Source organism: Salvelinus alpinus, chromosome 8 (assembly GCF_045679555.1).
Source record: "Salvelinus alpinus chromosome 8, SLU_Salpinus.1, whole genome shotgun sequence".
NCBI lineage: Eukaryota > Metazoa > Chordata > Actinopteri > Salmoniformes > Salmonidae > Salvelinus > Salvelinus alpinus.
The window spans coordinates 38718276-38731025 of record NC_092093.1 but is presented as its reverse complement, the minus strand read 5'-3'; the positions used below and the strand labels follow the sequence as shown (position 1 = coordinate 38731025).

The 12750-nt window shown below is 41.7% G+C and overlaps 2 protein-coding genes and 1 pseudogene across 2 annotated transcripts; 1 reads left to right on the top strand and 2 right to left on the bottom strand.

The window, feature by feature from the left end:
- LOC139582295 (cilia- and flagella-associated protein 61-like) overlaps positions 1–3479 on the bottom strand; it is a 35150-nt pseudogene extending 31671 nt beyond the window's left edge.
- Positions 3480–3941: 462 nt separating this feature from the next.
- On the top strand, positions 3942–10231 carry LOC139583080 (crooked neck-like protein 1). Its single transcript, XM_071413822.1, has 14 exons — positions 3942–4136; positions 4530–4682; positions 4861–4952; positions 5083–5241; positions 5445–5611; positions 6501–6679; positions 6783–6953; positions 7083–7274; positions 7387–7446; positions 7584–7664; positions 7749–7988; positions 8163–8264; positions 8409–8657; positions 9422–10231. The coding sequence occupies exons 1-14, from the start codon at positions 4089–4091 to the stop codon at positions 10052–10054; spliced, it is 2526 nt and encodes an 841-aa protein (XP_071269923.1). The 5' UTR covers positions 3942–4088; the 3' UTR covers positions 10055–10231.
- Positions 10227–12160, bottom strand: LOC139583081 (N-alpha-acetyltransferase 20-like). Its single transcript, XM_071413823.1, has 6 exons — positions 11979–12160; positions 11586–11610; positions 11357–11447; positions 11108–11243; positions 10744–10889; positions 10227–10665 (listed from the first exon to the last, which is right to left on the bottom strand). The coding sequence occupies exons 1-6, from the start codon at positions 12029–12031 to the stop codon at positions 10580–10582; spliced, it is 537 nt and encodes a 178-aa protein (XP_071269924.1). The 5' UTR covers positions 12032–12160; the 3' UTR covers positions 10227–10579.
- Positions 12161–12750: the final 590 nt, after the last annotated feature.

Genomic DNA, 12750 nt, shown 5'->3' with positions numbered 1-12750 from the left:
TCTGGCCCTTCTCTTGACACTGTGTTAACAACCCTCCAGGCGAGCTTCAATGCCATACAACTCTCCTTCCGTGGCCTCCAATTGCTCTTAAATACAAGTAAAACTAAATGCATGCTCTTCAACCGATCGCTGCCTGCACTTGCCCGCCTGTCCAACATCACTACTCTGGACGGCTCTGACTTAGAATATGTGGACAACTACAAATACCTAGGTGTCTGGTTAGACTGTAAACTCTCCTTCCAGACTCACATCAAACATCTCCAATCCAAAGTTAAATCTAGAATCGGCTTCCTATTCCGCAACAAAGCATCCTTCACTCATGCTGCCAAACATACCCTTGTAAAACTGACCATCCTACCAATCCTCGACTTCGGTGATGTCATTTACAAAATAGCCTCCAAAACCCTACTCAATAAATTCGATGTAGTCTATCATAGTGCCATCTGTTTTGTCACCAAAGCCCCATATACTACCCACCACTGCGACCTGTACACTCTCGTTGGCTGGCCCTCGCTTCATACTCGTCGCCAAACCCACTGGCTCCATGTCATCTACAAGACCCTGCTAGGTAAAGTCCCCCCGTATCTCAGCTCGCTGGTCACCATAGCAGCACCTACCTGTAGCATGCGCTCCAGCAGGTATATCTCTCTGGTCACCCCCAAAACCAATTCTTCCTTTGGCCGCCTCTCCTTCCAGTTCTCTGCTGCCAATGACTGGAACGAACTACAAAAATCTCTGAAACTGGAAACACTTATCTCCCTCACTAGCTTTAAGCACCAGCTGTCAGAGCAGCTCATAAATTACTGCACCTGTACATAGCCCATCTATAATTTAGCCCAAACAACTACCTCTTTACCTACTGTATTTATTTATTTATTTTGCTCCTTTGCACCCCATTATTTCTATCTCTACTTTGCACATTCTTCCACTGCAAACCAACCATTCCAGTGTTTTTACTTGCTATATTGTATTTACTTCGCCACCATGGCCTTTTTTATATTTTTATTTATTTATTTATATATTTTGTTTGCCTTCACCTCCCTTATCTCACCTCACTTGCTCACATTGTATATAGACTTATTTTTCACTGTATTATTGACTGTATGTTTGTTTTACTCCATGTGTAACTATGTGTTGTTGTATGTGTCGAACTGCTTTGCTTTATCTTGGCCAGGTCGCAATTGTAAATGAGAACGTGTTCTCAACTTGCCTACCTGGTTAAATAAAGGTGAAATAAAAAATAAATAAAAAAATACAAATGGTGAACACTGGGACCCTGGATCGTTTAGATCAATTGTCCCAAACCTTTTCTGAGTCAAGACCACTTTCTGAATTAAAATTCAAGATGAGATCTACCGCTCTGATTTTTTTTAAACAACACTTTAAAAAAACGTAAGCCTATGCAACGTTAACCAATTAAAAACAGTTCTGTAGCAATGAGGTTTGTGCGGTAGGCTATAGGTCCAATACATTATCCCTGCCTATTGGCTATGCTTGAATTGCCCTGCCAATGTTGTTCTTCTCAGACCATTTTGAAATTATATTGAAAAAAATGTAGGTACAGTACACTGGTAATAGATAATTTGTTGTATTACTTGGGAAGCACAGCTAAGGAAGCATAATCATTTGCTTCTGTTTTTATTGGACTGATGGCCTGTATCTAATGGTTAGTCTGAGGGAAGGGAGGGAGCAGTGGTGAGGCAGCCTCTCACCAGACTCACCGTCCCTCCGCCCTCCCTCCCTCCGCTGAGAAAAGGGGACACCATCTTCCAGCGAATGGTAAAACTCAAGTCGCACTGCATTATTTCTGCCTCATGCACCAATTCATGTTGTTACTCCCTATGACCAGAGAAAGTGAAATATTCCTCAATATTAAAGACACAAGCCACTAAAAATAACACTTTCAGAACACTTTCATTCAAAAACAGCAGCTCTTTGCTGTATTCGTTGAGTTTCTCTCTATTCATGGATTTTAAAAGTTTTGAAATCTCACAGTATCAACTTTGCTGTGCGTTCTAGGCTCCTTTTTACAGTCTACGGCTCAAGGAAACTGCAGACATGGGGATCTGACCTATCTGATTGGCCAGCAGTAGAACTATAGGTGCACTTGATTTGCTCTCTGGGCCTGCCGGGTAGGCGGAGTTCTACTCACACATATGAAATGGTTCAAAATGGGAACACTTTGCCTTCCCGGCTCTAGGGCTGCTGAATCAAGAGCACCTACCGCCAACAGCACGAAACAAATAAAAAAAATAGGAACTTAAGGCTTTATCATTTTTTTTTAACATAAATGTTTGGTGATCGACTAGGAATGCCTTGGACATACACTTGGTGCACTTGATTCATTGCGATCGACTGGTTGGTGACCATTGCTTTAGACTCTTCATAGGCTCAAAGATCTCCACCAGGACAGGCTCTGAAAACACAGTGGGAGTGGGCATACTGTGAATCCTTCAGAATCCTATATTTTTGAATACATGAGACTCTCCTCCACCCTCCACTTCTTACCTAGACATCCACTGGTTGCGGTGACCAAACAGATGTATTGCAGCTCAATGATATCATTAAACACAGTTCTGGAAGAAGAAGATGTTTACTTTCCTTTTTGCACAATCCATCACCCTGTCAAGAACCTGAAATGCATGCAATATCACATCATGAGAATCTAATTATTGATGCTGAAATTTGATGGAATGGCTGTGGAATCAAATTGGAAAAGCATTTTTGGTATAGGAATGTCAGACTGCTGTATCACAAACAGGATTCAAACAGTCTTATTATTAAATATAACATTTTATCATGTTATATTTTTGAGCCTATTTTATGAAAGGGCTTGTTACATGATTATGAGCAATGCCATGCCAACACTTATTAGTGCTGCTCACTCTGCCACTCAGTTTTTTGCTGATTTCATACCATACATTGAAAACATTCATCATCTCCAATACCTTACAATCTCTTTGGCACTCCCGATGGAGAGGATCAACTGGGCTGTAAAAGAGGTGCAGGAAGAGTGTGGCTGTCGAATGGTTCCCAAAAAGCTTGATCCACAATGTCTCCAATGGGGTGAACAGAGAAGGCAGTATGGGCCAGCACCTCATTCTTTGCATTGTTCAGGGTCACTGCCAGATTAGCCTTCTCTCTGAGGATACCAACATACAGACATTGAGGCCAGGATAAATTATTGTGGCTAATGTAATGGATTGACGCGTGCAAGTTCATGCATTCTGATATGATAAAAGTAAACGAATGATGTATCGAAAAATCTGTCCCACCTTGAGTGTCAATATCTGTTGCATGCATTTTGGCATGAGTAAGGTTAAGCATACTCACAGTAGATGAATGACGTTTACTCTTCCAAATACTGGTACTGTGGCAGATCTAATCAGGCTATTGATCTCATGTGCATTCGATGACACTGTTCTCCTCACAGTCACAGTCTTAACTTTGCCATCTGAGGAAGTTATGGTCCTCATCTTTTTCTGATTTTGGGAGAGAAAAGCAAATGAGAAGCAAACCAACTAAATTATCATCAAATCAACGTTTATTGGTCACGTGCACAGGATACAGGGTGTACACGTTGGGAAATTTAACAAAACATAACAAATGCATTTCTGTAATAGTTAACAATCCAATAGCTATGGGGTATAATATCAACAAGTGTTTACGTTTGAAGACCACTCCAGCATTCTTGTAAAATGTGCATCATGGAAACCTTTTCAAGCTCTATGTATTCTTCTGAATTTACATCAAGGATGCAAATCAGGGTGTCTCTTCTTTAACGGTTAGCTAATTATTGAAACATAAAGTGTCAATACATATTTGTCCTCCTGTAATAAACGAACTAAGAAAGTAAAGGCACTGTGCTGATGGGGTTGTGGTGTGTAACCATAGAAACAGAACCGTCAGTGACGTCTTGGGGTGAAAGGTTACAGTTCATAGGTTACGTTTGACGCACGTTTTTGAAGGTGTCATGGCGGAGCCCACTGGCGCTGTAAAAATATTCTAAACTATTATCTGTTCGTTGTGTTTTATAGATTCAATTGTAATAGTAGTTTCTCATTGACTCTGCCATAGTACCGAGCAAAATGGCATCCACTGCAGCAGGGAAACAGAGGATACCGAAAGTGGCTAAGGTAACAAAACATTTAAAAACAGTTAGCTATCTAACGTTAGCGAACTTGTAAGTTATTGGTTAGCCATGTCTATATGGGCCTAGCCAGGTATCAAGCTTGCTAACCACAACAAGACCTGTCCTTCGTTTTGGTACGAATGTAGTTCAATTACTTTTAGCTACTTGAGACGAACGAAAGGGTAACTAAGCACAGCAAATAATTGTATTTAGCAAGCTAACGTAACTAGCTAGATACTCTGACCCAAGTCATGTCTGTGAGGAAGTTAGCTAGTTACGTAATTAGCTAGCGAGTTCGAACGGTTTCCTTTTGGAACATGTACTATGTAGCTAGCTAGTATTATCTCCAACTAATTTCACCCATTCTTAAATTAACGTCTTAATTTGTTTTGTGTAGGTGAAAAACAAAGCTCCAGCAGAGGTACAAATCACAGCTGAGCAATTGCTCAGGGAGGCAAAGGAGAGAGAGCTCGAGCTTTTGCCACCGCCGCCCAAACAGAAAATCACTGATGAAGAAGAGTTGAACGATTACAAGTTGAAGAAGCGGAAGGTAAGACCCCCGTGACAGTGGACACATAGGTTACACTTCAAACTTCACTTTTACTGTTGATATTCTGTTGGTCTGCCAACCTGCCAGTTTCATCATTTCCGATTGTCTGCGAATCCTGTGAAGAATACAGTAAATACATTGATCTAATTAGATGCATATTGGACTCTCCTTCTCATAGGGATTTGAAGACAACATCAGAAAGAATCGTACTGTTATCAGCAACTGGATAAAATACGCACAATGGGAGGAGAGCCTGAAAGAAGTCCAGAGGTAAGCTAATGCTTGTCAATTTCACTTTGTGAAGGTGATGATTGTGAACCGTACCTATTTGAAATCTGATGTGAATGTTACAGATGGATTTTGACTGGGATACTTGTTGTCTAACCCCCCCCCCCCCCAGGGCTCGCTCTATTTACGAGCGTGCTCTGGATGTAGACCACCGGAACATTGCTCTATGGCTGAAGTATGCCGAGATGGAGATGAAGAACCGGCAAGTGAACCACGCCCGCAACATCTGGGACAGGGCCATCACCATCTTGCCTCGTGTCAACCAGTTCTGGTATTGAACAACTTCTCCTAAACTGTTGATATCTGTTTAAAAACATTTTTTTTAATCTGATTGATGTGGTCACATATTAGTGTTTCAATCCTCAATGAATCAGACTTTTGCAGAATAATGACTAAAGCATGCAGAGTGTGCACATTGGTGGTAAAATCTTGTTGCGGCTCATCTGTTCTTTTTCTGTTTCCCCCCCGTTTCAGGTACAAGTACAGTTACATGGAGGAGATGCTGGGCAACATTGCTGGCTGCAGACAGGTGTTTGAGCGCTGGACAGAGTGGGAACCAGAGGAACAAGCCTGGCACTCCTACATCAACTTTGAGCTGCGCTACAAGGAGGTCGACAAGGCCCGCTCCATCTATGAGAGATATATCCTTTTGATGGGAAGTGCTTGAAGCATTTACTTACTACAATGCATTGGCAAATGAGTTGTGGTTGCTGTAGAGTGCGTCATTAATTGACAGGTGTTTGATTTTATTTTTTACATTTTATTTCACCTTTATTTAACCAGGTAGGCTAGTTGAGAACAAGTTCTCATTTGCAACTGCGACCTGGCCAAGATAAAGCATAGCAATTCAACATATACAACAACACAGAGTTACACATGGAATAAACAAAACATACAGTCAATAATACAGTAGAAAAAAGAAAACTTATATACAGTATGTGCAAATGAGGAAAGATAAGGGAGTTAAGGCAATAAATAGGCCATGGTGGTAAAGTAATTACAATATAACAATTAAACACTGGAATGGTAGATGTGCTGGAGATGAATGTGCAAGTAGAGATACTGGGGTGCAAAGGAGCAAGATAAATAAATAAATACAGTATGGGGATGAGGTAGGTAGATAGGCTGTTTACAGATGGGCTATATACAGGTGCCGTGATCTGTGAGCTGCTCTGACAGCTGGTGCTTAAAGCTAGTGAGGGAGATATGAGTCTCCAGCTTCATTGATTTTTGCATTTCGTTCCAGTCATTGGCAGCAGAGAACTGGAAGGAAATGCGATCAAAGGAGGAATTGGCTTTGGGGGTGACCAGTGAGATATACCTGCTGGAGCGCGTGCTACGAGTGGGTGCTGCTATGGTGACCAGTGAGCTGAGATAAGGCGGGGCGTTACCTAGCAGAGACTTGTAGCAGTTTAGCAGTTGATTACATTTTATAATGATTCATAGCAACCTACTGTAGTGGTATTACCTTCATATTGTCATCATGCCTGTAGAGTGCATCTCTTTTAAAGCTCCTTAACTCCAGTGCACTTGTGATTGTCCACCCTGACGTGAAGAATTGGATCAAGTATGCCCGTTTTGAAGAGAAGCATGGCTACATCGCCCACGGGAGGAAGGTGTTTGAGAGATCAGTGGAGTTCTTTGGCGAGGAGCATGTCAATGAGAACCTCTTTGTGGCCTTCGCCAGATTTGAAGAGAAACAGAAAGAGGTATCTAAATCTGACACTTTGAACCATGTCAGTTTTTATTCCCACACATTTATACTGTGGTCAACAGAACACAACACAACTTTTCTACCCCTTTGTCTCTTAGTTTGAGCGTGTTCGAGTCATCTACAAATACGCCTTGGACAGAATCCCCAAGCATCAGGCTCAGGAGCTCTTCAAATTCTACACAGTATTCGAGAAGAAGTTTGGAGACCGGAGGGGAATTGAGGACGTCATCGTCAGCAAGCGGAGATTTCAGTATGAGGAGGAAGTCAAGGTACGGTCAATTAAACCTGTAAAAATGTGCAAAGATTTCACTCCAAATAAACCATTAAAACACTATTATGGTTCAATATTTCATCCCCCTAATAGCTTTCTATTGGATTGTGTTTTGTTTCCTGTGTAGGCAAGCCCACACAATTACGACGCTTGGTTTGATTACCTACGCCTGGTGGAGAGCGATGCGGATCCTGACACTGCCAGGGAGGTCTATGAGAGAGCCATCGCCAACATCCCTCCTATACAGGAGAAGAGGCACTGGAGAAGATACATTTACCTGTGGATAAACTACGCTCTATATGAAGAACTGGAGGTCAAGGTAAGCCTGCTTCCTCTGTGTGTTTTATATAATGGGTAGAATTCTCACATTGCTATGTGTGACATTGTGCATATAGCTGTGGATTTCAGTGCTTATTTTGTTGAATTGGCAGGACCCGGAGAGAACACGACAGGTGTACCAGGCATGCCTGGATCTCATCCCTCACAAAAAGGTATTGGCAGTTTGCAATGTTTGCAATCAAGTGGCACATCTTTTCTGAAATGGGACATAATCAACATTTTGATATTGAACAAAAACATTAATCATCAACAAATGATCATATTTATTACTTTGCATCCTTCCTCATAGTTCACATTTGCCAAGATGTGGCTACTCTACGGCCAGTTTGAAATCCGCCAGAAGAACCTTCAAGCTGCCAGACGAGGCTTGGTAAGGTCCCTACTGATTGCTGAAGATGTATGTTTTTCATTGTATCAAACTTCTCTCTAATTTGACCTTCTTCCTCTCCCGCAGGGCACAGCTATTGGTAAATGTCCAAAAAACAAGCTGTTCAAGGGCTACATTGAGCTGGAGCTGCAGCTCCGAGAGTTTGACCGATGCAGAAAGCTCTACGAGAAGTACCTGGAGTTTGCCCCAGAGAACTGCACCACCTGGATCAAGTTCTCTGAGCTGGAGACCATTCTAGGAGACACAGAGAGGGCCCGGGCCATCTTCGAGCTGGCCATCGGACAGCCACGACTGGACATGCCAGAGGTCAGGCTCAAACGCTCACCCAGGGCATTTACTCACTGTATTGACTTTCCACTTTCTGTCGTTTAGCAGGTCTGAAGACGCCCCTCAAGTGAGAAGTGTTGTAGTGAAAACTAATGAAGGTACCTCTGAACAGTATTTTACTTTAATATATCCCATTTCCTTTTTTAATCTTAGGTGTTGTGGAAGTCCTACATCGACTTTGAAATTGAGCAGGAAGAGTATGACAACACCAGGGGCCTCTACCAGAGACTGTTGCAGCGCACACAGCACGTTAAGGTGAGAGCTGTCCCTTTAACCTTGAAGTGACCGTCTTGCTACCAGTCCCATGCTACAACTCACCTGCCATAAACTCACTGTGGCGCAGCAACTTCTCAAACATCTACTCGTTCATTGTGTAATTTAGCTAAATGTTACCTGCAGGTCTGGATCAGCTATGCCCAGTATGAGCTGTCCATCGACACCTCTGACCGGCTGCAGAGGTGTAGGGGGATCTTTGAGGAGGCCAACAAGGGTCTGAGAAGCTGTGAGGAGAAGGAGGAGCGTCTGATGTTGTTGGAGTCCTGGAAGGCGTTTGAGCAGGAGTTTGGTTCGGACACGACCAGGGAGAGGGTGAAGAAACTGCTGCCGGAGAAGGTGAAGAAGAGGAGAAAGCTCACAGCAGAGGACGGGGTAAGTGTTGTTTCCTTTGGTCATACCAATCCAACATCAATTCATTACCCTTGTTAGTCTTACCGGGTACCTCAACTCCTCCACGGAGTTGAGAGCAGAACATAGTTTTTCAAATGAATCTCCGACTCGCTATGCGCCGACACTTAAAAAATGTACATTCTTAAACCCTTACCGTGTACCTATGTTTCGTCCTCTGTTGTGTGCTTTTCTTTGTTTGCTGAAATCCATACTTTTTAATTAAACATTAATCAAATACAAACAGACTGTTTCCTTGTTGAGATACAATTGGCACATGCGCATTCACACTGGTTTCCACTAGCTTCTATAGCCAGTCAGATTCCACAGCCACAAAATGGGCTACAAAAATTTGCCTTTAAATCTTAATTTAGGGTTAGGCATAAGGTTAGCAGTGTGGTTAAGTTTTAAAATCAAATTTTAATAAGAAATTGTAGAAATGGCTGGGTTTTATGACTGGCTGTAGAAGCTAGTGATGACCTTTCACGCTGTTGCCATCTTAGAGCAACAGCAATGACGAAACAGTCAGTGGTTGTATTTAACTTTTTATTGAAAAGTATGGATTTCAGCAAACGAAGGCACGCAAAAACAGTGGACAAACATAGGTACACAGTAAGGTTTTAAGAATTTACATTTTAGAATTATCGACGCATATCGAGTCAGCGGTTGGTTGGAGTCGAGGTACTCAGCAAGTTTGTCATGACGCGGTTCGATTGATCACTAATTGACTTTTCATTTTGATTCAACAGTCGGATGCAGGGTGGGAGGAGTACTACGACTACATCTTCCCTGAGGATGCAGCCAACCAGCCCAACCTCAAGCTGCTCGCCATGGCCAAGATGTGGAAGAGGCAGCAACAAGAAGATGACGACGACGAGGAGGAGGAAGAAGATGAGGAGGAAGAAAACAATAGAGGTAGTGGCAAAGAAATGGAGGAAGAAGATAACAGAAGAGTGGAGAGAGATGGAGATGAAAAAATGGATGGAGAAGAAAATGGAAGAGTGGAGAGAGATGGAGATGAAAAACTGGATGGAGAAGAAAATGGAAGAGTGAAGAGAGATGGAGATGAAAAACTGGATGGAGAAGTAAATGGAAGAGTGGAGAGAGATGGAGATGAAAAACTGGATGAAGAAGAAAATGGAAGAGTGGAGAGGGGTAGAGACAAAGAAATGTCAGAAGACTCTGCATCATCAGAAAATCCTATGGTCAGTGAGCTTGTGCCTCAAAAAGACTCCAAAGAGAGCACACATGATGACAGCGATGATTCTGATGAAAGCAGCAGCAGCAGCAGTAGTGGCAGCAGCAGTAGTGATAGTGACAGTGACAAAGATGGCAGTGAGAAACAGCCCAGGAAGAGCAAAAAGGATTCAGTGAATGATTAGCTTGTCTGGGAAAATGTTTCACTCATGACAAGTAGGGGCAAGTTGAGTACCTCATCAGGTAATTTCTAGTGCTTTTTTTTTTTTTACAAACATGTCTTTTGTTAATGTGAATTCTTATTCCATGTTTTAGTTACTGTAGTGCAATGACAATGTAAATAAAATAAAAAAACACTGATATCCATTTTTTATTTATTTTTGAAAATTAACCATAACTGATTGTTGTAACAAAGCAGCAGGTCCCTGGGTGAGTCAAGTAAGTAGATCATTTATTGAATTTTGAATTAGTCCTTTCAATTCCATATAGCATTTCATACTTTCAAATTTCATTCCAAACAGTGACTGACTCATTGGCAAAAAAACCTTTGTTTCACAAAGGACCAGTTATTGGATAGTTCAAAATTATGTACAATGACATTGTCAGCTTTCACACATCACACCCTCAAAACAAGTCCTAATCACACTTCACCAATGCAGACGAGAGAAATAGAAATGTATTTGTTTTCAAAAGTGTCCGTGTTCCACAGTCTATTCTATATCTTCTGGTCTGACAGGATGTGGTATAGGAACGATGGACTTCTTCTCTGTGTCACTCGACAAGGCTTTCCTCATATCTACAAAGAGTGAGCACATGTTAACAAAATGATTGAGCTACAGTACGGTTTACATTGATTTGAAGGGGTTCATCTTACCATAGGCGTCTTCATCCGGTTCTCCGTTGCTAGCAGAATAGTACTCTATCACGGTTCTGTAAACGCTGTAGCCTAGCTGTTTGTACATGTTCACCGCCACTTGATTGGAGACTCGAACAAACAGGTCAACAAAGAACCCGCCCTTCCTAAACAACAGTGAGACATGACATAGATACGAATAAACCAAGAAGTATGCTAGATAACATGGTCATGTTCAGTAGGGTGCACTACAGCAAACCGGTTTGAAACAGAAAACAAAAATAAGGGTTTATAATTTTGTATTCCCACCCGGTTTCATTACAAAAAAAAATATATATATACATTGGTACCAAATGACACTGATCTTAGTAAAAGTCAGACCCACCTTTCTGAGATCTCCTCCAGCATCTCCATAAGCTTGGCTGCCAGTCCCAGTCGTCTGAACTCTGGGGCCACTGAGAGAGCTGTGACGTGCCCATGCCACTCTTCTCGCGCCACTGACCCCTCCGCCTTTCCCATGACTGCAAGGACAAAGTCAGAAGTGTAATTTTGATGGAGGCCATCCAGAGTGTATGCTATTGCATTTTCTCTAAAACAATCATCATATAGAATGGTACATATGACATGTACTTACTGTAACCCATCAATTCTCCACCAGGGGCCTCTGCAACAATGAAGTACTCAGGCCAGTGGGCCAGGTACTGTAGGTAAAATGGGATTCCATACTGTAAAAGAAAGTTAAGGACTGCTTGTCTTCTAATATAACAAGACAAAGGCTACATTATCTGTGGTTTCTATGCATAGATAGACAGGTGGTATATTATTACAATGCAGGGGTTCAATTTGTACGTGTGAAAGGATACAGTCTCTGTTAATGGATCCAGGTTGCTGTGAAGGTAGAAAAAAAGTTTGCGATGTTTCATGCATTCAATGCAATGCCTCTGACGATGAGGGGCAGCAGACTTCAGTTTACTGTCTTTATGTCTAGCTAGCCATCTTTGAAAGAATGAGCTAGCTAGTGAGCTATTGTCCATACATTCCAAACACTGTATTTTATAGCAACAGAGTTGACTCGTTTAAGATAGCGTCTATGCATCTCACTGTATGGCCAAAGAATTAGCTTCTGGCTAGCTAGCTATACTTGCAACTAGCCAAAAAGCAAAATGCTATTGATATTGCCCACTAAAACATGAGTATTGTGTAGCTAGAAGGTTAGCCTATTCAACACTATTAAAAACAAATCGAAATTAACTTACATGTTGTTGAACTTGAACAAATCATCGCACGTAAAAGCTCGTAATGTTGTCATTTTCGCTGACCATTCAACTTTAGCATGAACAAAAACGTCGATGCCCTCTGTCGTTAGGGAGGTGTCATTGGCTGTTGATTTACTGCCATCTTCCGTTTGACTGAGGAATAGCAGGCTAGAATACACACGAGCAGAACATGATGAGCAAAGTTTGGAAAGATATTTCGATGTGTATGACCTATCTCATCAAGTTTTGTATGTGAAGTTGAGATATTAATCCATTACTTTGCAATAGTGAATTCACAAACAAATGGATAGCTGACTTATGCTTGATACTGTAGTAGTGTCCAATTAAAATCCATTAATTCGGTGGCAATTTAAAAACCATTAGCTAGTTGTTCCTCCGTGAAAAACAAATACCTGGGTAAGTAGCCTATGGGGGAAAAAAGTACATGCATCTAATTGCAGTAACTGAACTACACATTTCCAAACATAAACATATTAATTGAACAAGAACATGTTTTAGGAAAGAAAGGTTTTAAGTGAGGTGTTTTTTTCGTTTGATATGGTTGGTGGAGAGTATATGTATTCTCTGGGGACAGAGTAGGTGGAGTTACTTTATAACATGTGTGAAGACAGTCACTGAAAGGACTTGGTTCCATTGATCAGTGAAGCACTTTGGTGTGTTGTTAATGGAAATGGAGTGGTTTCAAGTGTTGGGATTTCTTGGATTATTTGTCGCTTTCAGTGGAGCCCAGAACACACCAAGGTATGGGGGA